General features: G+C 45.8%; 1 protein-coding gene across 1 annotated transcript in view; it reads left to right on the forward strand.

Annotated features, from left to right (window-relative positions):
• PCNX2 (pecanex 2) overlaps positions 1 to 25,786 on the forward strand; it is a 274,609-nt gene that overhangs the window by 218,672 nt on the left and 30,151 nt on the right. The window contains exons 25-26 of the mRNA XM_065894194.1: positions 1,169 to 1,384; positions 22,319 to 22,572. Coding sequence (XP_065750266.1) covers positions 1,169 to 1,384; positions 22,319 to 22,572 — 470 coding nt within the window. The remainder of the gene's footprint in view (positions 1 to 1,168; positions 1,385 to 22,318; positions 22,573 to 25,786) is intronic.

A 25,786-nucleotide genomic window follows, 5' to 3' on the forward strand; every position in this document is an offset into this window, starting at 1 on the left:
GAGAAATCGAATGTTAATCAAATAACCATACAAAAAAACAGAAGTCAAATTCCAACTGTGACAGGTGCTTCAAAGCAGAGGGTCACAGTCCTGACAGCCTGTAACAGGGGACTTGGCCTGGCGAGGTGGTCAGTGAAGGCTTCCCTGAGGTGGCCGTCGAGTGGAGGTCTGAAGAATCGTAGCGGTAATAAGCCAGAGAGCAATGGAAGGAAAACCCAGGCAGAAAGATCAGTGTCTGCAAAGGCCTGGGGTGGGCGGGGGCCTGTGAGTCACTCAACTGAGAGAAGTTCTGTGTTGCTGAGTGTGAAGGATGAGGAAGGGGTTAGTGGGACGTGAGGGTGGAGAGTGAAGTGGGGAGCAGACCGCACGGCGCCCCTGGTGTGACCGTCCACGCTGGGTTGATCAGGGCTGTCCTAGCTTCTTCCTATGAAGGATAACCTATGGGACCCTATTACAGGCGATGTTATAAAGTCGTCTCTATCTTAAGAGCCCTGAGAAACCACTTTGAATCCTGGGCTGGGGGGTCCTGGACGGCACCTTCCCCTTTTCCGTCTGGAAAGCTTGTTCTGGCTTTGAGGTAGAGAATCGATGAGGGAGCAGGTCCCAGTGAAGATGCATAGGTGAGTCACATGACCACTGTGGTCATCTACTTGAGAAATCATGGAGCTTGGAATAGGGTAGGGGTAATGGGAATGGAGAAGAGTAGGAAGATGCAAAAAAATACTTGAAGAAAGTAAAATTGAGAGGCTTGGGTGGGAAGGAGTGGGAAGAAAGATTCCTAGGTTGTGGCCGACTGGATGGTGGTGCCGTTGGCTGAGGTGGAGAGCGGACGTGGGGACCTGACCTGGACCACTGCAGGCGGAAGCATCTGAAACATACAAGAGATAGGTCCACGAGGAAGTAGACGGGTCAAGAGCCCAGGCCAGAGATCTCAGCTGGAGGTAGGAATTTGTCAGGTGTCTCGTTTAGACAGGAACTCAATCCATTTGTGCAGATGACATTGACCAGAAAGAGTATAGCGGGAAGAAATAGGAGGGTGTCACCACCCTGACGGGCCAAGTGTCTGAAGATCTGATTCACCCCTAGTCAAGAGACAGCTCCCTGTCTCCCAGGTCAAGCATGTTGGAGTCGGACTCACTGGGCATATTATTTCTCGTCCTGTCTTCAGGGAGCGATGGCAACAACCTCAATTCCATCTTTTACGAACACTTGACAAGGGCCCTCCAGGAGTCCCTCTGTGGAGACCTCGTCCTTGGCCGATGGGGTAACTACAGCTCTGGAGATTGCTTTATATTGGCTTCAGACTACCTCAATGCTTTCGTTCACCTGATTGAAATTGGCAACGGTCTTGTCACCTTTCAACTTCGGGGACTGGAATTCCGAGGTAAGAATCTCTTTACTGTCGAGGTTGTCGGCAGTTAGTCATTTGAGTTAATTACCGTGCGAAGCTTTAATAAGAAATCACCCTTAAAAAGGAAGAATGGAACGCCTGCCCTACAGGATGAGAATTAGGGAACTTGCTACAATCACTTTGTTCCATGTATTTGGATATAACTAAACCCCAGTCATCTGAGGTAATAATAAGGTGAAACGTCTGGTGTAAACCTTCAGAGTTGCAAGTCAGGGTTTTGGTTTCATTCCTTCTGGGAAAAACTCAGAAGCAATAAGCGGGTGTGGACCACATGGAACCTGGTTCCTTGGGTTACGAGTGTCATGGTCTATTGTGGGTAAGTCATTTAGTGTCTCTTAGCTTTTTTTTTTTATCATCTGTAAAATGATAATAAGAATGGCTGCCTCATAAAGTCGTTGTGTGATTTAAATGAGATCGCGTACGAGCAGGCACTACACGAATGCTTACTGCCCTGTGGTGACTGAGTTGGCCTGAATCTGGGAAGTGTGACTCTGGGTTTTCCATGAATCAGACGCTGCAGTTGTGTCGCGATCACGCAGGGATCAGCGTCACAGATGTACTCATGGGCCCGTCTCCTGGGTTCTTTGTTTATCCTTGATTCATACACGCCTTTCTCCAATACAGCCCTCCCTCTGTGTCAGGCAATGTTCTAATGCTGGGGATGCAATGGGCACGTGACCTTGAGTGTTACCCTCACGACGTGGAAAATGAACAAGTAGACAAATGAGCAAAGCAGTCACAGCTTGCAGAAAAGGTATAAGGAGGTGAATAAGGGTCTGTGACCGAAATCACTGCAGAGGGTGAGGAAGTGGTACATGAGATGGGATCGTCAGGGAAGGATCCTGAGGAGAACAGGAAGAAGAATGTTCTAGGCCCAGAACTGGGAACTGCTGAATATCTGAGTCAGGAGCAACTGGGGAGGAATGACCTGACCAGAGAGGGTGGGAGGCCGGGTCATGGGGGCCTCCTGGCCAGGGGGAAGGGCTGCATTTTTCTTCTGTGCACAGTGGGGAGCCATGGAGGGTTCTGGAAAGGGGGATGACTGACCTAGTTTGCACCTGAAGAGCTCGTTCTGGTAGCCGTGCAGAGAGGGTGCCAGAGGGGACGAAAGCAAAAAAGGGGGGGGGACCGCTTAGGAGTGTCCTATAGTCACCCCAGCAGGAGAAGATGCTGGAGGCACAGACATGCTAGGAGGCTCGGAGGTGGACGGGCCCACGTGTTGGGGTGAGGGAAGCCGGAGTGCTCAGGCTGCTCCCCGCTTTCTAGGTTGAGTGCCTGGTGGACAGGGGTGCGTTTACTGAAGCTGGGAAGCCTGAACGAGGAGCAACACTTTTGCATTTGAGGATGCAGCCAACAGCTCCATTTTGGGTACTTTCAAATGCGCTTGATTCATCCACGTGAATACGTCAGGTAGCTAGTTGGGCGTAAGGGTCTAATATTCACTTGGGAGACGTTTATTCAGCACTGCTAGTACTGCTAGTATGTCAAGCACTGGCTTAGGCGCTTCGAGTACAGAAGTGAAGGCCCCGCCTTAAGGAGCTTGGAGCCTCGTCGCAAGGCAGACACGCGATGGGCAGTTAAGGCTCAGCGAGGTGAGTGGTAAGGTGGCACTGTACATGGGATGCTTGGGGGCCAGGGAAGGGGCACTGCAATCGGACGGGAGTCTGGTCAGCTCGACAGAGGAGGGAACAGCTGGTGTGATGACAAAGAGGCACGAAGGAGCCAGATGCAGTTTCCAGGTGGTTTGGGAAGAAGGGGTCACAGAAAATGCTAGAAGGGTAAACAGGAGTCAGGTCATGGCCATCCAGAACCTCACGGTGACTAAAGGACACCTTTCACCCAAGAGCAATTGGCCATTTCTTCACTTTTTAAAAACGATTACCTGAGAGGGTCCTTGTGCATCCTTAGAAATTCTAGGAATCTAATTTAGGGAGATTATTTTGGAAAAGGGTTTTGGGCTGAGGGAGTAATGATCAGATTGTACAGAAAAGAGAGGCAATGTTTCCCCGGCATTTTGCACAAGTGCCAGAAAATGCCACGGAAGGTGGTGGAAATTAAGTGTCTCTGGTGCAGTAATGCAATAGAATTGCCTATTTTGACAGCTTCCTGTTTTTCCCGAAATTCAAAGGAAGAAGTTCTAAGGTCTGCTGAGTTAAATCTGAGTTATTGTTATAGCACAAGTTCTGTGTGGCTTACAGCTTTTTTCGCAAGTTAACCCATCTTTGAATCGAAGGGGCTCAAAGTTAATTAGACTCTAGAAGTCGGCCAGCCCCTCATCACCAACAGGGGTTCTTTTTTTTTTTGCGGTACGCGGGCCTCTCACTGTTGTGGCCTCTCCCATTGCGGAGCGCAGGCTCCGGACGCGCAGGCTCAGCGGCCATGGCTCACGGGCCCAGCCGCTCCGCGGCATGTGGGATCTTCCTGGACTGGGGCACGAACCTGTGTCCCCTGCATCGGCAGGCGGACTCTCAACCACTGCGCCACCAGGGAAGCCCAACAGGGGTTCTTTTAAAAAACCTTTTTTTTTTTTATTGATGTATAGTTGATTTACAATGTTATGCTAATTTCTGCTGTACAGTAAAATGACTCAATAATACACACATATACATTCTTTTTTATATTCTTTTCCATTATGCTTTATCCCAGGAGATTGAATATAGTTCCCTCTGCTATACAGAAGGACCTTGTTGTCCATCCATTCTCTATGTAATAGTTTGCATCTACTAACCCCAAACTCCTCATCCGTCCCTCTCCCTCCCCCCTCCCCCTTGGCAATCACAAGTCTGTTCTCTATGTCTGTGAGTCTGTTTCTGTTTGATAGGTAAGTTCACTCATGCCATATTTCAGATTCCACATATAAGTGATATCGTATGCTATTTGTCTTTCTCTGTCTGACTTACTTCACTTAGTATGATAATCTCCAGGTCCATCCATGTTGCTGTAAATGACATTATTTCTTTCTTTTTATGGCTGAGTAATATTCCATCGTGTATATGTACCACATCTTCTTTATCCATTCATCTGTCGATGGACATTTAGGTTGTTTCCATGTCTTGGCTGTTGTGAATAGTGCTGCTGTGGACATTGGGGTGCATGTGTCTTTTTGAATTATAGTTTTGTCCGGATACATGCCCAGGAGTGAGATTGCTGGATCATATGGTAGCTCTACTTTTAGTTTTTTAAGGAATCTCCATACAGTTTTCCATAGTGGCTGTACCAATTTATATTCCCACCAATAGAGTAGGGGTTTTTAATCTACCACAGCGAATGTTTTGGTCTCACCTCATACGAATTGTTTTCTTTTTTGACTTAACCATTCACGTCTAGGGCTGGCTACCAGCCCTGGCCCCTTTGTGCGCTCAGCCTCCAATGGGCGGGATGAGGCATCTTCACAGCTAGGTGGTCTCCGGGCTCCAAAGGGGGGAACGCAAACACTGCAAGGCCTCTTAAGGCCCAGCCTCCAGGACAGGCACCAAGTCACCCCTACCATCCTTCTTCGACCCCAGCCAATCCCAAATACAGCTCAGATTCAGGTGGTAGAAAAGGGGCCCTGTCACACTGCACGAGTCACTGGGGGCCAATCTTATAACATACCAGACTCCAGAAACGTCACTGGGTGAAATATGGAAGGAAGCTGGGGACCAACATAGATGTGTTGGGCATAAGACAGAGGCAGTGATCATGTAAAGTGATTGCCCAGGAATGACGTCTTGAGAAAAAAAGCCAGCTAGCCTGCCCCGATGCCCCTCACTCTTGTACAATAACTTTTCTTTGACCTAGTTCTGCTGGAGTTTGGAACACAGGGCTATTGAGAGGTCATATACCTTGACGAAATCTAAATTATGCTTTTGTTGCAGGAAGAAACCAGTTGACCTAAAAAGCCCGTTCTGTTTTCTATCTCTTTGCAGCATCCAGTACCGTATTCCCAGGGAAGATCTTATTTTCTTCTTCCTCTTTGGGTATTTCCACAAGATATATTTTTAGGACTTCACTTTTCTTTCTGTTTTCCCATTTTCCCAAATAGCAGGCTTTATTTTGGTCAAATTTTCACCTCCTTCAGCACAACCTGGGGCAGTCAAAATACAAATGCGTTAGACCTCTCTCCTGAAGCGTACCAAAGCCACCAGTGAACAGATGAGCTGCTCCCAGCACAAGTCAACTCTGACTCAGGAAGTGAACTGTACACCCTAGAGGAAGCGTCCACACGGCCGGGGGCAAGAACGTGCATCCATCTTTCACTGAAAGGGGATGCATTTGTATCCATAGGAGTTTTTAGTTGCAAATGACAGAAATCATCTCTGGCTAACTGAAGCAGGAGAAGGGTTTATTGGAAGCTATTACACAGGGCACAGACTCGCTGAGATGGCTGGGGAAGCAGGTTGGTGGCTATCACGCGAGAGCCTGAAATCACACGGCAGCGCTGAGCCTGTGAAGGGGTTGCACGTCAGCTGGTGGAGCCAGCACTACCCTCACATCACTGACGTCATGACCCTGGATATTGGATGCTACTGCTGTTATCACTTCTGCCCCCAAAACAGGATGAGTGGCCTCTGCCACCACTTTCCCTTCCAGAACGCTTTCCACGTGAGCCCTGCTTCTTTGTGTCACTAGCTCATGCGTCCACATCTGGTGTGGGTGTGTCTGACGGATAAGATGCTGAGATCGCACGCATGTGCTCTAGATGCAAAGGAGAGGAGGACAGAGAGGCTCTGACATTTCAGTTCCTGTAGCAGGAGGTGACGACTCCCTCTCGCCGAGACTTATAACATGGGTACATTCGTTGCTGTCCTGCTAGTTGCTGTAATAGTTGAGTCCCAGATCTCAGGGGCTGACACAATAGATGTTTATTTTGCATTCACATAGAGTCCGATCAGTGAGAGGAGGTGGTGGGGTGAGGGGCTGGTACCATTCCACGCTGCCAGGGATCTTGGGCAGTAGAAGTTCTGCCTGTTCCCTAGAGCACGGCTTTCGGGGTCACCCTGGGCTTCGGTGTCAAGCTGGCAGAGAGTGGAAGATTGCGTGAAAGATTGTTATGGGCCAGTTCTGAACCTGGGATGCATCATTCGCTCTTAAATTCTGTTGTCCAGAATTGACATGACTATTGCGTTGGCCGAAAAGTTCCAAAACATCTTATGGAAAAACCCGAACCAACTTTTAGGCCAACCCAATGTAAGAGAAATGTTGTCTAGCTGAGTACCCAGGAGGAGAAGTAAAAAGGTTTGGTGAACAGTTAGCTGGTCTCCGGCACTGTGGGTAGTTTCCAAACAGAATAGGGGTTCAGATCCTGGGTAGCCCAAAAGATTGATCAGGGTTCACAGCACATCCTGTTTACACTGGATGGTACTATAGTGAATGATTGATACCAGTTCAAATCAAGAATACAAGCAAAGAAGCCATGCTCTCTTCTCCTCCTTTTGGCCTGTGCATCCCGGAATAGAAATACAATTTTTTGTTGCTGAGTGTGTAATGAAACAGGACTGTACAGCTGCTCTTGGGCTTATGAGTATCCCTCGCGTTTACCCAGCCAGAGAGCCCTGAAGGAAACCATTCAAGAGTTGGCTTTAAATCTAAGTCGAGGAAACGGATAATGCACTTTAGAAGGTCCACAGTGTGAGGGGCACCAAGTTCAAACCTTTGCAAAAGAAACGGAATCCGTTGGATTGGAAAACGCATTTAACCATAATCTGAGTAGGTGGGCACAGAAAGAAGGGCAAGTGAGAACTGATTATCTGTTCAGTCCATGTCTGTTCTCTGTTAGTCACCCAGGTGACCTAGGTGGATGGCTTATTTCTCTAAAAGAGGAGACACATGAATGAGGAGGACAGAGCTGCCATCAAGAGCAGTCAGGCAACTTGAATACTGTCTTTAGAACCGAAGAAGAGAAGAACCAAGCATAGGAGCAAAAATAAGGGCATTGCAGGGAATCCTTTGTGACATACAAAGCGCTCTCTCACCTGTGCAGGTGACCTCTACCCTCAGAACGGCCATAATCCCAACGCATCCTCCCCTTTAACTAATGGGGAAAATCCAGGCTCCCGGAGATGAATTCTTATCCGAGGCTCACAGCTACTTAGTGGTAGAGTTGGGCAAACCCACACGACTCTCTTAACTTCTCTTTCTACCTGACCATTTCCTGTTTTTACATTCTTCCTTTCGGGTATTTGTTTGAAATTTGCACTGTGGTGTTCATTCAGTTTACTAAACACTAAGTAACTGGGGTATAATGCCTTCAGTCACTTGTATAGCCTTGCAAAAGTTCCATATCATTTTCCCAGTTGCACAGAAAACGCCACTTTAGGTCAGGATGTTCAACTGGGCACACACGCGACTTGGCTTCTCAGAGTGTCAGTTCCTTCATCAAAGCCTCGGTGTGATTATAAGTTCTTTCCAGCTCTGACGGCCCATCAGTCCAGGAGATATAAAATGCTTCCACCATATCATGACTGGGGGAAAGTTGAACTTCTCCCTGCTGGAGTTTGTTATAATTTCCTCCCAGGGAATGGGTGTTGCTGGTAGATAGCCCAGTGCTTGGAACCACGGCTGGTGTCAAGGGGGGACGCTAAGTAGCTGCTGGCTTCCTGCTGGTGCAGGGTCACCAAAGGCAAGGTGGACATGCCTAAGCGTTAGTCCACCAGCTGAGGATCGGATCGGGCATCAGAAGCATTTCCATGACGACGAGGCGGCGTGGAGGAATTTCAGGCCAAGGGAAGAGGAGGGCTTGCTATGTGGCAGGCGATGGAATCCGAAGGGCTGGGAGGATGGAACCCACGGTGGGGCGTTAAAGAAAAGGCGTGAGCGTGGAAGGAGGACGGGGTAGAGAAGTAGTCCATCCCCAGCATGAAGAGCACGCTTGAGATCAGCAACAATGACTTTAAAAGAAGAGCCGTTAAGATTGCTCGTAATTTTCCCTAAGCCACATCCAGCTTCATGGGTGCAGGTGTGAAGGGCAGAGGTGGAGTTAATCAAGGCTGGGGTTGAGCCAGATGAATGTCGTGAAGGCAAGGACAAGGGTGTGATAGTGATTTTGATGCCTGGCCGTGGAATGTAAGCTGAGAAAGAAGGGCGGGGAGGGTGTGAGAGAGGTGGAAATACCACCTGGGGAGAGGACTTCCTGGATCTGGGGAGGGTACCAGGATGGTTGAAGTTGAAAGCGGAAAGGAAATGGTTGCTGGAGATGACGAGGTTTGGAGCAGATACTTACAGAGGGGAAGCACTTTGGGGTAATCCGGGTCCAGGGTTACGGTCGGGTGGAAGGTGAGATCATCGGAGGGTGGACGTCAGGTCAGGATGTCGGAAGGAGCATCTCGGTGGATACTGAAGTCCCAAGAGTGATGGCAGGAGGTACGTTGCAGAGTGACAGTGAGCCAGAGCCAGCATCTCCACGGAAGGACTGGACGTAACCTAGAGGGGCTGTAGAGGATGTCAGCAAGAGAGGGTGGGGCAGGTCCAGTGTGTCCCCTGAAAGCATCAGCTGGAAGTACTCCTGGGAGGCGTGTTCAAAGCAGTCCGTCCCACTGGGGAGCACTGCAGACCCACTGGGCAACAGGAGGGGTCATCCTTCCAGCCGAGCGCCTAGAAGAGAGGGGAGTACATTCAGAAAAGCTGGGAAATATATCTTGAGCCCCAGCGGGGGCCCGGAGAAAGAATTTCAAGGGTCTGTGGCCTGGGTGCGGAGGAGGTGATGATTACGATGGGGTCAGAAAATGTAACTTCTAGAACAGTGTGGGAATTCGACTGCAGGCCTCCCTGGGCAAATGGCTTGAGCTGCAGTGAAACAATATTTTCTCATGGGACGATGAAGCGGAGTCTGACATCTGAGGCTGCGTCACGTGCGTGGAAAGTTTCGAGGCTGCTGAAATGAAATTTATTTATGTGTGTGGATATGCCTGCAGCCTTCAATATCCCTGTTAGTATAGGACTGCTACGTTTTATCACAGTAAGATCTGTTTTCCAAAAATCATCTTAGGGGAGATCTTAGGAAATTATGTGTATTTATATACACAGACATATATATCACATATTTATTTATTGTATTACATATAATAAATATATATTTAAGAGTCATTTGATAAAGTGGGATTTTGGAACACTCAAGAAAAACGATATCAGAAATGCATTATGTTATGTGGACATTTACCTCTTCTATTATTTGTGGAACTACATTTTTCTCTGCTGATTTATTCATTTCTCACTATTTCCTCGCAATGAATGATACTGCATTTGTATATATTTTCTACGTTCCCATGTGATCAAATATTTCCAGTTTTTGTTCATATCCTAGTTCAAACAAGAAAACATAACCAATGCAGATTACTCTGTCCTTTTATTTAACACAGAGGGGCAGTGGTGAAAACGACGTTTGCTCTCAGGTGTTTGTATGTGTAGATTGTGAATCTTTGCCATCAGGACGAGATGCTGAGCATGTGGGCAGTCAGTCTGTGTTTGTTGATAACAAAACAAGTAATCACTTGACAACCAAAGCCAGTTTACTTTCAGTGTTCTCGCACAGTTTGTACATTCAGTTTTTTATTCCTACAGGCTATGAAAAATTGACTAAGCCAGGTTCTAACAGGCTGTGAGACCCTCGAAGGCTGGGCCTCCTGCCTGTCTCCCCGTGCACTGACGGGCTCATGGAGGGATGCCAGGTAGAGGTTGGTTGAGGGAGGAAGGAGAGACAGTCTGAAGTTTCTTGAGCACCAGTTATGTGCCAGGTACCATAGTAAGCCCTTTGCATATATTATCAGAATATTCTTCGTAAGCAGTCTATACAGCAAGTAGGTATTATTATCTCTCTTTTAGACATGACATAATTGGGTGAATGAGGTTTAGTAAGTCGCCCAAGGCCACAGAGTCACCAGTGGTGGCGGAGGGGTAAACGCCTAGATGTGGCTGACTCCAAAGTCCATGACCTTTGTAGTAAATCCCTCTGCCTTGGAGGGAGGAGGGAGGAGGGAAGGAAGGAAAGAACGAAGGAAGGAAGAAAGGAAAGATAAATAAGGAGACAATATGGGGAAAAGAGAGCGAGTAACCATTTTTTGGTTGTTGAAATTCAAAAATAAAACTTTTACCTGAATATGCGGCGAAGTGTTAATATGGCATCGCCTCTTTTAGCAGCTCAGTTTCTTGAACTGCCAACTGCCTTAGCAAGTGTGAAAGCTGGATGGCTCCTGCAGAAGGAACATGGAAAGCAAAGGCATAGTTAGTTATCAGGATGTATCCCCACATTACCATTGGGTCTGGAGAATATCCAAAAAAAATGAGATATATATTCCTGTCTGTGGAAATGTTATCAGCCCTTTCATAGTTAGGCTAACACCCCATAATCGCCAGCCTGCGGGGACATTTTAAAAACATCTGGGTAACCTAATCTTATCTAAAATCCAACCCAAACGCTTATCCTAACTGGCTAATCCACGTAGAGCCATAGCTCTCACTAATCTTGGAACTAGCTAGAATTCTGTCTTCTCTACGGCAACATCTAGGTCATTAGCAAGTCTTTACTTCTTTTGTCTACCCAGCTTGAGGAAGCTGTTAGGTCCCTAGGTTCCAAACTTCACCCAGGAAATAATAGGTTCTCCACTCAGAATTCCTCAAATTGTGTGACATGTTAGTAAACAAGACAAAGCCCTGCTTGTCCAGATAGCAAGTCTGGGAAAGGAGAGGGGCTTTCCTGGTGAACGTTAACAGAGTCTGCATACTTTAACTTTCCACACTCAAAAAAAAGAGTTTGTGGGAGAAAAGCCAGATAATACAACTTTGAATTAAATATTAGTCAGAAAGGGGCCAACTCAGTAAGGTTGAGTGCATTGGTTTTCTCACGGAAATGGACCAGGCGTGGAGGGAAGCATGTCATTCACAGGTATCATTATTATGTATATTTCCACTTTTCTTATGCTTCATACCTGCCCAGTGTAAGTCTCCCTGTGCACTGTGTGATTTTGTTTATTTCATTTTCTCCTGTGGGCTGGTAGAAAAAAGTAAATTCAGGGAACTTTTGTTTGTAATTGGTCAAGGCTCATGAGACACTGTGTGATAAGGGGAAAATACTGATTTTTAAATTCAAAAGACCAGACCCTTCTACTGGACAAGTTGCTTTTAAGACTCAGTGTCCTTATTTTTAGTAGAAAAAATTACGTCTGGATAACCAGGTTGATGTGTGCAATCAGTGAGATGCTATCAGAGAAGTCACTTTTTAAGTTGGTATGTATCCCATAAAAAGATGATGTATTGAAATAAAAATTCTCTGAGAAAAACTGTTAGACCACATTCAAAATCTATCCTGCCAAACAGGTCATGAAAGAAGTTGTATTCCTATGAACAGATCTTAAAGCAAATTGAGGGTCCTTGGGAGAGAAAATTGTTGTAATAAAAAACCTCTGCTATCCCCACAAAATCAAACATGCTGTAAACTACTTTAACATACTTTTCTTCCACTGCACACTGAGCAAATACACTTCTCCTAGGTTCTCAGTGTGACACTTAAAAGACACTCGGGTCGAATGTGGCCGAAGGAATGGAAATTGGGACTGGGGAGAAATTGTCCAGTAAAAGAATAAAAAACTACACTCATCATTGTCTCGACAGGCCAACCCTGTTCCTTGTTTTAGTTCTGCTCTGTGGCCATTTCTCCATCTTTAAGGTTAGATTAATTTAAAGGGGGTGATTATCAAATGGATGTTTAGCAACTAGCAAGTAGGAAGTGTAATGGGACAGATTTACATATAAACAGACTCTTGTTATAATAAGTATTTCTTTCCAGAAATTAAATCTGGTGATGTCTAGCAGATACAGGGTCATCTCCCAGGGCAGGTCGCTGGGGATAGATGACCTGCATGTTCCTGTAGCCTCATGTTCTAAGATTCCGTCCCAGAGAACTAGCATGGGGTGGAGGAAGGGCTGAGAAAGCCATCTCCATGACATTGAAGCTGCAGGAGAAATTTTGGGGAAAAAATTCCACCGTGACCTTCTAGAAATGTCAATCCTTCAAAAATTTTTAAACAGCTTTCTCTGACATTATTTCATTTGGTCACAAAATGGCCCTTGATCTAACCAACTAGCAAGAAGTAACGATAGAGTTCCAGCCTGAAGAAAAATGTTCTGGAAGTCCTCGTTATGACATGTATTACGTGTATTACGGTATTATAAGGGGCACTAAGAATGCATCTCCAACAAGCACTCGCAGGGCTAAGCCTCTCACATCTTGTGTTTCCAACATGCAACGCATGCTGGGCTGTGTGAGGTCCCAGTGTTCAGGGAAGTGGACTATTTTGTACTTAGCAATGACTAACTGATGGCCTCCTCCTTTTGTGGCCCTGTGGCCTCAGAAGGAAATACATTTTATTTAATAATAGTCCAACACACATCCCAAAGTGTGTGTCTGTAAATCCCACCTGAAGCTTGAAAAGCATTGGCTTAACCGTATCTACGCCTACTTCTCTTCCACTCCATGAGCAGGGACTGGTTGCACTTGCAGGACAATCTAAACTGCTCTCTGTCAGCCCCTCCTGGTGACCTCATTGCTTGGCATACGGAAAACACCAGCCTGGCACGTTGGGCTGATGAAGGCTGTGGCCATTTGAAAACTCAGCTCAAATAAGTCTCTAGTACAGTTGTTTTAAACTATTATTAGTGGATAAAACTAAACATAACAATGTTGATGATATTTGGGGTTTTCTGTGGAATCCAGTTGCCAGAGTCTTTGGGACAACGCACATCAGATAAGGAGGAAAACTTTAGGGCTGGGAGGCCCAGTCTTTAAAATATGTTGTGCATTTGGGCTTTAATGTGCCTCCTCTTGCTGGAAGGTTGTAAACAAGCTGACATTCTTTGAGCGCAGCCTTGCTGCTTCAGGGGACCATTTTTAATGCATCCCTTTGAAGTCCCCGTCTCATAATGGCTCCCCCTCTCCATCATTTCCTCCGACCTCTTGGTAAACAGCCTGGACCCTGGTTTCAGTCCCCAGCACTTTTCACCTGAAATGGGACTGTGGATGGCTGATTGCCCCATCTCCACTTTACTCCCCCAAGGCTGTAGGGGAAGGTTTCTTAAGTGCAACTTTCTTCCTATTTCCTTGGGATTTAAAAACCCCTGTGACCTACCTGTCACCTAGAGAATGAAGTTCAAATGTCTCCATAGGACTCAACTTCCCACTCCAGCCGGACTGCCCTGAGCCTCCCCTCCCCCCTTCAAGGATCCTGGCCCAGGCTTCCCAGCCAGGAGGGCACCTCCCCGACTTTTGTTTGCTAGCCCGCCCTCCGTTTCTAACATCACACAGACGTTCTCCTTTGGCTTCCCAGCTTTCCCAGGAGAACGTCACCTCTACCTCCAGCTTGGTAGACCACTGAAGCAGGCGTGCCTATGCTAACCAGCCGCGCAGAATAGCTACACTCCTGTGCTCGTCAGAGAGGACGTTGCAATTCACTGCCCCTCAATGCACAGTAACTGTCAAAACTAGCTGGAGATTGGACCTTCCCGGCGGTCCAGTGCTTAAGACTCCGTGCTTCCATTGCAGGGGGCACAGGTTCGATCCCTGGTCTGGGAACTAAGATCCCGCCGCACAGCGCGGCCAAAAAATTAAAAAACAACAACAACAACAATAAAAAACTAGGTGGAGAGAAATGGTCCATATTAAGGATTTCCTGAAAGGTGTGAAGTTGTCCCAGTCCTCCTGCATCCCCACCGTCTACCCTTGGGTGACACCAGACCTCTGGAGAACCACATACCTAAAGCTGAATTATTTTGGCCACCTATAGAAATTTTTTTAATTGTACTTTGGCCATATTAGAACAGCTCTGGAACATCGTGACTGTACCTGCCATGCAATGCCGAGAAGGATGGTGGTCTCCATACTGTACAATGTTCTCTCTTAGGAAGGTCCTGGGGATGTCATCTCTCTGGTGTCTTAGCCAGAAATAGCTATGATCCTTCTAAGCAATTATATTGTTTTGGTCTTAAGGACACGAGAAACTCAAGTTATCTTTCTACAGTGCTTGCTAGAAAGCCTGAGTGAAATCAGTGGCCCACCTTTAGCAAATATATAGGACATCATAGAATGAAGTGAAGGTCTCTTGACATCCTTCTGGCTTCATTATATTTTTCCTGTCCCCATTGCCACTTAAATTTTATCATTTGCTTTTGTACTGTGTATGCCTTTTTATTATTTATTTATTTTATATATTTATTATTTATTTATTTATTACTTTTGGCTGTGTTGGGTCTCCCTTGCTGCGCGCGGGCTTTCTCTAGTTGCGGTGATGTGGGGCTACTCTTCGTTGCGGTGCGTGGGCTTCTCATCATGGTGGCTTCTCGTTGCGGAGCACGGGCTCTAGGCGTGCGGGCTTCAGTAGTTGTGGCTCGTGGGCTCTAGAGCGCAGGCTCAGTAGTTGTGGCACACAGGCTTAGTTGCTCCGTGGCATGTGGGATCTTCCCGGACCAGGGCTCAAACCCGTGTCCCCTGCATTGGCAGGTGGATTCTTAACCACTGCTCCAGCAGGGAAGCCTCTGTGTCTGCCTTTTTGAATGGACTTCATTCCTTTTTGGAATTTAGTATGAATAAATAAGCCAGGCCTGGCCAGTCACTGGTAAGGATGCCCAATGGTTCTTAAATGGGGGAAGTCTTGCCCCTTTGGCAACAGGGAAAGGGAGGAGGAAAGGGTCAGGTAGCCAGGAGAGGGTTACCTTGCACAGCCGCAACGGCTGCACTCTGGAAATTGATGCATATCCTGTGTGCAAAGTATCTGGGATCTACTAGACACACTGTCAGTTCAATTCACAGCTTTCACGAGGCACGCTTATCTATTAGGATGAAGAGACTCCAAGATACTCTTAAAATTCATTTTAAACATTTATTCATTTATTTGGCTGAGTCAGGTCTTAGTTGCAAGACACGGGATCTTTGTTGTGGCGCACAGGCTCTTCGTTGTGGCATACAGGCTTCTCTCTAGTTGTGGCGCACGGGCTCTCTAGTTGCGGTGCGTGGGCTGAGTTGCCCCCATGACATGTGGGATCTTACTTCCCTGACCAGGGATCGAACCCACGTCCCCTGCGTTGGAAGGCAGATTCTTAACCACTGGACCACCAGGGAAGTCCCTCAAAATTCATTTTAAAAATGGTTAATATGTATAACTGATTCTCTTTGTTATAAAGCAGAAACTAACACACCATTGTAAAGCAATTATACCCCAATAAAAATGTTAAAAAAAAAAAGTGGTTATTGAATGCCTTCTATGTCCCACTGACTTAGGCCATGAGAACACAGCAACATGAAAGATGCCAAGAGTTCGGTTCCATGGAAACTCCAGAGACAGCCATCCGGGAAAGGTCACAGTGTAGGGGCAGCAGACCTCTGGTCTTCCCTTTGGAGGGAATGTGCTCTAAACCCAGGGAGGCTCTCTGAGAAGGATATGGGCCTGATTTGCATGCGAACAGCAAAATGAGCACCTTTGCAGACATGACTGGGTTTCGTTATTTTCATATTCTTTTACAATGTGAACCCAGCTATGAATCTTTTGTTCCTAAGAAAAGGCACTGAGACCTACCTGAACTGAATATTTATTAAAAACCTCAGGCAGTTACAGTGTCTCTACCAAGCCTAGCAGTCCTTCACAGCAAACCCCGTCCTCAGTGGTCCTCTTACCAGTGTAGAAATGAGCCCCTGCTTCTCACAAAGGATGGTGCTAACTTATTTCCTTCAGATGGTAGAAATCCACATTCTGCATCATCTCATGTACTCATAAATACACACACACTCCTTCCAGTTTGATGTAAAAGAAACAAACAATACGATAAAATGATTGACCTGGATGGAGAAAAAGGAAGGAGGGAAAAAAAACCTCGAGGCATGTCATTTAAAGTTTTGCTAATCTATTTGAGGTGAAGGTCCCCCTTTATGCTTCTCCTTTGTGAGATCTATTACTTCTTTCACTGGAAGAGCGTTGCTTCCCAAATCATATTATTAGCTAGCAGTAAACCAGTGCTGTTTATTGTGCCATTGGGGTGGGATGAGACCTCCCCCACCCCTGGAGTCTAACGTCCGGGGGTCCCAGTAGGTGGCTCAGTTAGAACGCAGTGGTAGTTCGTTACTCACTCTGGGTGCCCCACAGTTCGCGATCTGAATTACTCGCTGCTTGTGTTTCACCTGTGTATTTCTGTACATCTTTCCCAGAGGGAATAAGAGTTTTATATTACAGAATGAGCAAAGAGATCCCTGAAATGTTTAAAAAAGAGTGCTTTCAGCTAAGACCCAAAGCAATGAGGTCTTGGAGAAAGATGAATGGAATCCTAAGACCTGGGGTCAGTTCTTCACTATTTCACTTTATGTTACAAGAACCTGCTTGCTCTCCCCTTCCTGATCTTGACTCCTAGTTCATAGACTGTTATCCTAAGAGTTCTGCGTGTACTTTTTTATTTGCAAGTTGCAGTTTCTCATCTATGATGTATTACGATCATCTCACGCATGGGTTCTATAGAGAGGCTTAGTTTAAGCATTGCTTTTCTTTATCTTCCTCCTGTAATGTAACAAGAGTCTGTTGCATCTGCTGTGTATCTTCTCAGTAGGGTGTCTGTTGCCTGTAATACAGCGATCGGGATAAGAATTCTTTCGTTTGTTCATCCAGCTAGCCCTTCAATCATTCCGCCAACCACCTTGCTATCACCTACTAAATACCAGGCATGGTGAATAATGAGATGGGATCCCAGGAAAAATGAATGGTGTGGAACTGGGTGTAGGGACAGGTTTCATGTTTGCATTAAGTTTCAAAAGACACGTAAAAGGATTCAGAGACTTGCTTTTTTGGCCAAGACGGAGTAGCCAGTATTGGAATATCCTTCCTGCCACAAACAATGATAAAGCTAGAAAAAACATATTCATCAACTGTTTTCAGATATTGGACAATAGACAGTGCAAGGCTCTGATCATTGAAAGAGGGGAAGCATACAAAGTGAGCTCCCACAATTGTCCCTGCTTTCTTCCCAGAGGCGCCTTCTTATCTGTAGCAGCAGGGAGGTAGAGCCCAAAGAGAGCACAGTGGTCTTGTTTAGCTAGGGAGGTAGAATCAGAATTTGTGGGTCAGAGTACTAGGCAGGAGTGAATTCCACAGATAAGGAGCTACAGAAATCAGTATAGGGTGATTGAATGAATATTAACCTGCTTTTGTATAGCAAGAGCCTGTATCATCAAGACCCGACAGGGAACAGTAACTGGTGAGGTGAGCTAAATAGAGACGACAGAGGCCATATCGTGCTGAGAGATGTAGAAATTCCAGTTAGCCAGTGGAGAGACCTGGCTGAACATCCCAGGAATACACCTGAGGTCCAGAAAGACCAAGCTTTAGGAGTAAAGATATTCTCACCCTAGAATAAGGGCTACTGTAGACATTTCCAAACCAAGATTAAAAGCAAGTTTCAAAAGGATCAAGCTGACAAGCTGACGTGCAAATAAATTGACTCATTAACAGAACGTAACTCTCTCTAAAGGAAGAAAAAAAACAGTCCTGACTGTCAATACTATAACATCAACAATACCTAGCATGTAATAAATGTGTGTAAATATGTAAATAAGCGGAAAAAAAGTGAACCATAACCAGCAAAGCAAAACAAAATAGAAACACACCCAAAGATGTTGGAGTTAACAGAAAAGAAGTTTCAAACAGATATTAATATGTTTAGGAATTCAAAGGAAAATTATCATAATGAATGAATTAATTGAGACTGTCAGTTGACAGGAAAAAAACTGAAATTCCGGGAATGAATAAAACACAATGTCTGAAATGAAAAACTTAGAGGATAGGCTTAACAGGAGAAAAAAGGATCAATGAACTTGAAGACAAGGCAATAGAAACCATTCAAACTGATGTGCAAATAATGAAAAGGTTAAAGAAAATAGAGATTCAGTGATGTGTGAGACAACATCAAGCATCCTGACGTATGTATAAGTGGAATCCCAAAAGGAGAAGCAATAAATAGGGGCAGAAAAAATTGAAGAACTATTATTCAAACATTTAAAAAATTTGATGAAAAATATCAATTCATAAATCCCAGGAGCTCAGCACACCCCAAGCAGGATAAACACAAAGAAAACCAAACCTAAGTGCACGGTCATCAAATTGCTGAAAAGTAAAGAATAATTATAAGAGCGTCTGAGATTTTTTTATTGTCATTTTATGAGGACTGTGAGAAAAATTTAAAAACACATAATATACTGGGAAACAACTATGTGAGTTAATCACTAACATCTCATTAAAAAATAATGCAAGCCAGAAAATAGCGCAATGATATTTTTTAAGTGCTGGAAGGAAAATAAAACTCAACCCAGAATTCTACATCTAGGAAAATGAAGGCAAAATTTAAGTTTTTACAGATAAAGAAGAGTTGACATAATCACCAGATAGCCTGCGCTGCAAGAAATATTGAGGGAAACTCTTTCAGCTGAAAGAAAATGATAGCAGATGGAAAATGGATTCTACATAAAAGAATGAAGATTGCCAGAAATGGTAAATATGTAAGCAAAGATTTTTTATCTTTGTAAGCCTTTACGGAATTGATTGTTTAAAGCAAAATAATAACAAACTATTGTGGGGTTTAAATGTTAATATACATTAAAGTAAAATGCTTGAATAACACAAAGGACATGAAGGATTAAATATACCATTGTAATAGTCCTACGTTACAGGAAGAGTAGTATGAATTTTACCCATGTGATAGGGTAAAAATGCACATTATAATTCCTAGAGAAACTGCAAAAAATAAAACAGAGTTATGGCTAACTGATTTAAAAGCTGATACATAGCAAATCACTAAAAGTTATTCAGCACGCTCCCCCCACGCCCAAATATCGGAAAGAATGCAAAGGAAAAAAAGTGGACGAATTACAAAAACTGCAAGATGGTTGATTTATACCCAGTCATATAAATAAGCACGTTAATGTAAATGGACTAATCACTGTCATTAAAAGGTGGAGATTTATCAAACTGATAAAAAAGCAAATCCTAACGCTGTGCAGTGTACAAGAGATACGTTTTAAATACAAAGACATGGATAGATTCAAAGTAGAATGATAGAAAGGGTTTTTTTAAGATTTATTTATTATTATGGGCTTCCCTGGTGGCGCAGTGGTTGAGAGTCCGCCTGCCGATGCAGGGGACACGGATTCGTGCCCCGGTCCGGGAAGATCCCACATGCCGCGGAGCGGCTGGGCCTGTGAGCCATGGCCGCTGAGCCTGCGCGTCTGGAGCCTGTGCTCCGCAACGGGAGAGGCCACAACAGTGAGAGGCCCGCATACCGCAGAAAACAAAAAAACAAAAACAAAAAACAAACAAAAAAAAGATTTATTTATTATTTTTTAATTCAATTTTATTTATTTTTGGCTGCGTCGGCTCTTAGTTGCAGCATGCGGGATCTTTTGTTGGGGCACGTGGGCTCTTCATTGCAGAGTGCAGGCTTCTCTCTAGTTGTGGCAGGCAGGTTTTCTCTCTCTAGTTGTGGCGCGCAGGCTCCAGGGCACGTGGGCTCTAGTTGAGGTGCTCAAGGTCAGCAGTTGTGGCGAGTAGGCTTAGTTGCCCTGTGGCATGTGGGATCTCAGTTCCCCAGCCAGGGATCGAACCCGCATCCTTTGCATCGCAAGGTGAATTCTCTACCACTGGACCACCAGGGAAGTCCCAAAAGGACGGAAAGTTTTATCCCTTACAAACACTAATTATGAGAAAACTAGAATAGCTGTATTAATATCAGATTCAAGACGAGGTATATTACCAAAATACAGATATTTCATCATGACTGAAGAGTCAATTCATCAAGAAGACAAAACAGTCCTAAATACGCATACACCTAATAACAGAGCTGTAAGGAATAAAAACTGAGTAGGTGAGTTACAAAACAATTTACCCGAATGAAAATTTTAAACACAATATAAAAAAATTGATGGGGTACAACTAAAGCAATTCATAGAGAAAAACTTACTTTTTTTTGTGCTTCCTTTTTCCTTCTGTCAATAACTAAGGACTCAATTATCTTGATAAAGATACAAGCCACCACAACCACAGCCAATAAAAACTACCCCAGTTGATTGGCTGTCCTTCCCATCTTCTCTCATTTCTTTTCTTCTCTTCACCATGACTTTGGTTTAAGTGGTTTGTACTTACGGTTATTAGCACCTGTTACCACTGTCCTGTCATCATTAATTCGTTCCTTATCCTCTTATCCTCCTAGGGCAGCCCATCTCACTGTTGGACTCATAGTTGTTAAAATGACCTTTGTTATAGTAAACGCTATAGCCTGAAGCTTTTTCCCATTGGTCATAATGATGCCCTCTGGGACTACAGAGAAGATCAAGTTCACATTTCCACCACAGCCCTTCAGATAGTTGTTGAAGACGACCATTGTCTCCCCTGAAGTCTTCTTTTATGCAAAGTCAAAGTCCCTGGATCTTTTAGTCATCCTTCAGTAACATAATTTGAGTTATTTTACAACCCTGTAGCTTTCTTGACATGTAACTAACAATCTGTATGATCTTGTTCAAATCAGTATTATTATTATTTTTTAATGGAGAAAGTGTAACTTGCCCAAATCATCTAGTTTTATTTCGTTTTATCAGTAACCCTTTATGCGTAGCATCCAAAGGAATAACACGAAGTCTGTTCTGACGCTTGCTGTCCCTTGGTTTTGGTCGCATCAAGATCACATTCAGTTTTCAAGTGTTATCCTAGTTCGGGTTCATGTTTAAAGAAGTTACCACAGTATTTGTTAGGTATGCTACTATATATTAATGAACTGTGTGCCTGGTTTTTTGAACCAAGATGGAGGACATTCCGTTTATTTCTACTAATTTTCTTTCTTTCTTTCTTTTTTTTTTTTTTTTTTGCGGTACGTGGGCCTCTCACTGCTGTGGCCTCTCCCGTTGTGGAGCACAGGCTCAGCGGCCATGGCTCACGGGCCCAGCCGCTCCGCGGCATGTGGGATCTTCCCGGACCGGGGCACGAACCCGTGTCCCCTGCATCGGCAGGCGGACTCTCAACCACTGCGCCACCAGGGAAGCCCTCTACTGATTTTCGATGTATTAGTTTCAGTCTGCCAAAGCCGTTTGGCGAGACGTCCTTAGATTGTAACTCTGCATTCCAGGAGGTACCAGTAATCTCACGTCATTGACATACTGTATATGTTTCCCCTCAAATCATTAACAAAAATATTAAAGACGACATGGTGTCTCATTCAGCAAAGATCATTGACACCCGTTATCCTATGTTTTTAGAACTAGCTCCTTTGGAAATATGTTTGGCTCACCCAGTGCTCACAGACATGGGAGATGAGGTGGTGCACTTTGGCTGTGAAGCTCTTCCAGGACACCCCTCCTGGTAACACTTCAACATGCACCTAGCTGCTCTCAGACCTTTCCACCTGCCACTTTCTTTAGCCTCCTGTCTGCTTAGCCATGACCTGCAGGTTTCTGGAAAGGGGAACTCAAGGATATAACCATCCTGCATTTTGGCCATTCTCGTCCACGACCACCATGAGAATGTGTCTCTTCTAACACAAAAAAAAACCAGGAGGAGATGAGAATCAGAAGGGATATGGATGAATAAAAGAATTAATGATTATGGGACTTCCCTGGCAGTCCAGTGGTTAAGACTCTGTGCTTCCAGTGCAGGGGGGCGTGGGTTGGAACCCTGGTCCAGGAACTAAGATCCCACATGCCGCGTGGCCAAAACAAAAAAAGCAAAAGAAAAAAGCATTAATGATTGTAAGATCGGTGACTTATTTGGGGGTACTTGTTTGAACTAAGAACTACACAAATCTCCTGATTTCTAAGCTCTCTTCAGCATCTTTCCCTCAATAAGGGCAAGGGGAAAATCCATTCGAAACGAAGATTATCCTACGACCTCTTTACAACTGCCATCGTGTTTGTTACTCTGCCAGGAACCTACTGCCAGCAGAGGGAGGTGGAAGCCATCACAGAGGGTGATGAGGATGACAGAGGTTGCTGCTGCTGCAAACCAGGTCACCTGCTCCACCTGTTGTCCTGCAATGCCGCCTTTAACCTCCGCTGGCTCACCTGGGAGATCACGCGAGCGCAGTACATCCTGGAGGGCTACAGCATCATGGACAACAACGCGGCCACCATGCTGCAGGTTTTTGACCTCCGAAGGATCCTCATCCGATACTACATCAAGGTATCGCTCCGGGTCCCAGACCCTTGTCTGAGTAATGATGCTGGGCTGGCTCCAGAGGCTCCTGGAAAGCTTTGTAAAGAGCTTAGGAAGCTTCTCCAGAGCTTGTGCATCAGAGGCTTAGCTAGGTTTCAGAGCCACCGGTTTCGTGAAAAAGCCTCGAGGGCTTTGGGTTGGCCTGACATGCATGCCCCAAGTCCTATCCTAAGCCTGGGCACGAAGAGGTAGTCTCTTTTCTTGCCCGGACCTTCTTCTCCACTTTTAACACCACATGAGTTGGTTGACAAATGGAAACATCCTGGAAATATGACCAGACCTCAATATTTACAAGTTATAAGGGTCAATTTAGAGGCTCTGCAAATTTTTACCTTTTAGAACCAGAGTTAATTTTTTAAGCTCGTGATAAAAATGCAAAAGTAGAGTTAAATGATCCAATCAGGATTAGCTATGACAGCCTTTTCTTACTTACTCGTACGGGGACTAGTACATTTTTTCAGTTGCTCGGTACCTACCTCTGCTCAACCTGTATTCAGCCTCAGAACATGCGCTGGTTTTGAATAAGTCTCCTAGAGGAGACTTACGTGAGACTTGACCAAGGATGCAGCATGATAATAGGGGCGAAAGTGTTTTCTGAGGGGGACGGGACGGGCGAGGGTGTCTGTGGCTGAGGGTGTCTGTGCTGGCGCCTATTCTGAGGGACTACTTTGCATGGTGAAAGCCCTCGGTGGTCCTCAGAGGGGTCCACATTTTAATGCCGTTCACAAGGAAGAAGCTCATCCACCTGAGACCCCAAACTCTCTGCCAGCTGAGGCTGAGACAAGTGGTCCAGCAGAAATAAGGAAAGAACAAAATGGAAAGGTAACACGGGCGCCTGAAATTTCAGGAATTTCCATCAACGAAAAAGGAGCATGTTTAGAAATTGGAAATAACTCCTGGGGGGAGCCCCAGCGTCTGCAGCAATAGCTGCTAAATTGTTCAGGAAGTAGAATTCAGACGATGAAAATCAGAAGGTTAAAGAACTCCTAATGATTCCACCCCAAGGTTGTTGCAGCAAGAGATGTTGGTGCGACAGAGATGTTCTATAGCAGAATATTTAAAACAGCTTGAGGAGTTCGTGCTCACCACCTTCGTGTGTGCTAGAGGGATGCAAAACTTTACATCCAGACCTCACACAAAATGATAAATGTTTGCCTGACCTCACACAAATTGGGGAAGATTTGGGAAGTGAACCAGGAAGTTGTGATCTTTTGTTGCACCACTCCATGTTTGTTCCCTTGGCCGTTATATCTGAGACCCAAGAAGTTTTTCATAGAGTCAACTCTTGGGAAGTTGGGTCTATCAGCTGGTATTGACTTGGCAGTGGGCCGTGAAATGCCAGTGGCACACGCACGCAGGAAGTGTGTTCCTCTCACACGTAAAAGAAGCTCTTCTCCAAGTCCTCAGGGATCAAGGTCCCTTCCAGCTCCCAGCTCCACCATTTTTAGTGTCTCCCCCATCTTAAGGCTTAAATGGATGGAGAGAGGGACACAGAAAGTGAAGGCCAAGGGCATGCACAAGCTATTCCTTAAGAAGTTTCCTGAGGGACTTCCCTGGTGGTCCAGTGGTTAAGAGTCTGCACTCCCAATGCAGGGGGCCCCGGTTCGATCCCTGGTCAGGGAACTAGATCCCGCATGCATGCCGCAACTAAGAGCCCGCACGCAGCAATGAAAATCCTGCATGCCGCAACTAAGACCCGGCGCAGCCTAAATAAATAATAGATTTTTTCTTTTTTCTTAAAGAAAAGGAGGTTCCTGAAAGGTACCACAGTATACTGTAGCTGTGTCCCATTGGCCAGAAGAGATTGTCATATGCCAGCTTCGAGGGGGATCTAGAAAGGGTATTCTGGGCAGCCATGAACCGAGACAGAAACTGTGTGTCATGGAAAAAGGGGAGAACAAATGTTAAATGGCAACCAGCTCTCTCTGGTGCCTCCCTCCCAAAGGAGAGGGTCCCTTGAGGACCCGCTTTAGTTCTAGGTGGCAACAGGATGGGGTCATTGCAGGGGGGCTAGATCCAGGGGCCGACAGCAGCCGTGCCAGGGCTGGGAGCTTACTCCGAGGTGGCAGCTGGGGACAGCAGTCTAGATGGGCCAGATGGATGAGCCCCGGAGCCACATGTCTCCTTGGTGCCTGAAGAACAGGGCAGAACAGAAGGGGCAATTCAAGATGGCGGAGGAGAAGGACCTTGAGCTTAGCTCCTCTCGTGAAAACACCAAAAACACAAGCAAGTGCTGAACAGCCATCGATAAGAAAGCCTGGAAGAACAGGACAAGGCTGTCTGTGTGCCGCCAGAGCCCTCTGCTGCTATCTCTGTTGGGCTTTCCACTCCCCACCCTTTCCTACGCATGCCTGGCTGCATCCCAGCCCCCTCTTCCTGCGCTGCTCTTTCAACCTGAGCTCCCAGGGCAGCTCCCCCTCACATCCTCCCTGGGGTCCAGGCTGCCATGTGCCTCCCCGTCCTCTGAAACCTTTTCTCTTTCCCTTCTGGCAACTCGCTGCTCCCTCTGTGGGTCCCCAGACCTGAGTGTGATGACTTACCTGTGGAGGTGCCCGTAGTTTTTAGATGGACGAAGGTTCCAGGTAATGCAGAATCTGAACCATCCAGTCTGGACGGACGAGATCCCAGTGTAGGCAAGAGTCTGCAGGATCTGCTCCAGGCGTTAGTGGTGAGGATGGAGTTCAAGATTGAGCCACGTCCCTGTGAATCTGGAGCTCCCCGTAGACGGCTCTTCCATGGGCCAGACGTGTGGACAGACAGGCCTCACATGATGGGGCCAGCAGGTCGCCGAGTGGGTGAGAGGGGAGAACGAAGAGCTGAGGTGCCCCCTCTGGGTCCACCTGCTTGGCTTTTCCAGAAGCCTGGGGGTGCTCCATGCCAGGACCTGCCTTTTGATGTCTCTCACTCTCTCTTCACAGTCCTCCTCTCCTAATGTTACAGGGAATAGCTAAATCGGACTCCATGTTGGATCTGTTTCTGTTACTTTAACCTTTGCTTTCCGCTGCTTTGGTTCAGTAAAAGGATCCTGTCTATACATAATGGCCCGCCTCAGGGAACCCTGCCCCTCTGCCTAGATATTAAACCAAAGTGCCTTTGTTCAGGGCAACATCCGGCCCCTGTCCACCTGTGCATGGCTGCAAGAAAGAAGAAATTAACACACCCCCTGCCCGAGGCTGGCCAT

The sequence above is a fragment of the Phocoena phocoena genome, chromosome 16 (assembly GCF_963924675.1).
Source record: "Phocoena phocoena chromosome 16, mPhoPho1.1, whole genome shotgun sequence".
In the NCBI taxonomy this organism is placed as follows: domain Eukaryota; kingdom Metazoa; phylum Chordata; class Mammalia; order Artiodactyla; family Phocoenidae; genus Phocoena; species Phocoena phocoena.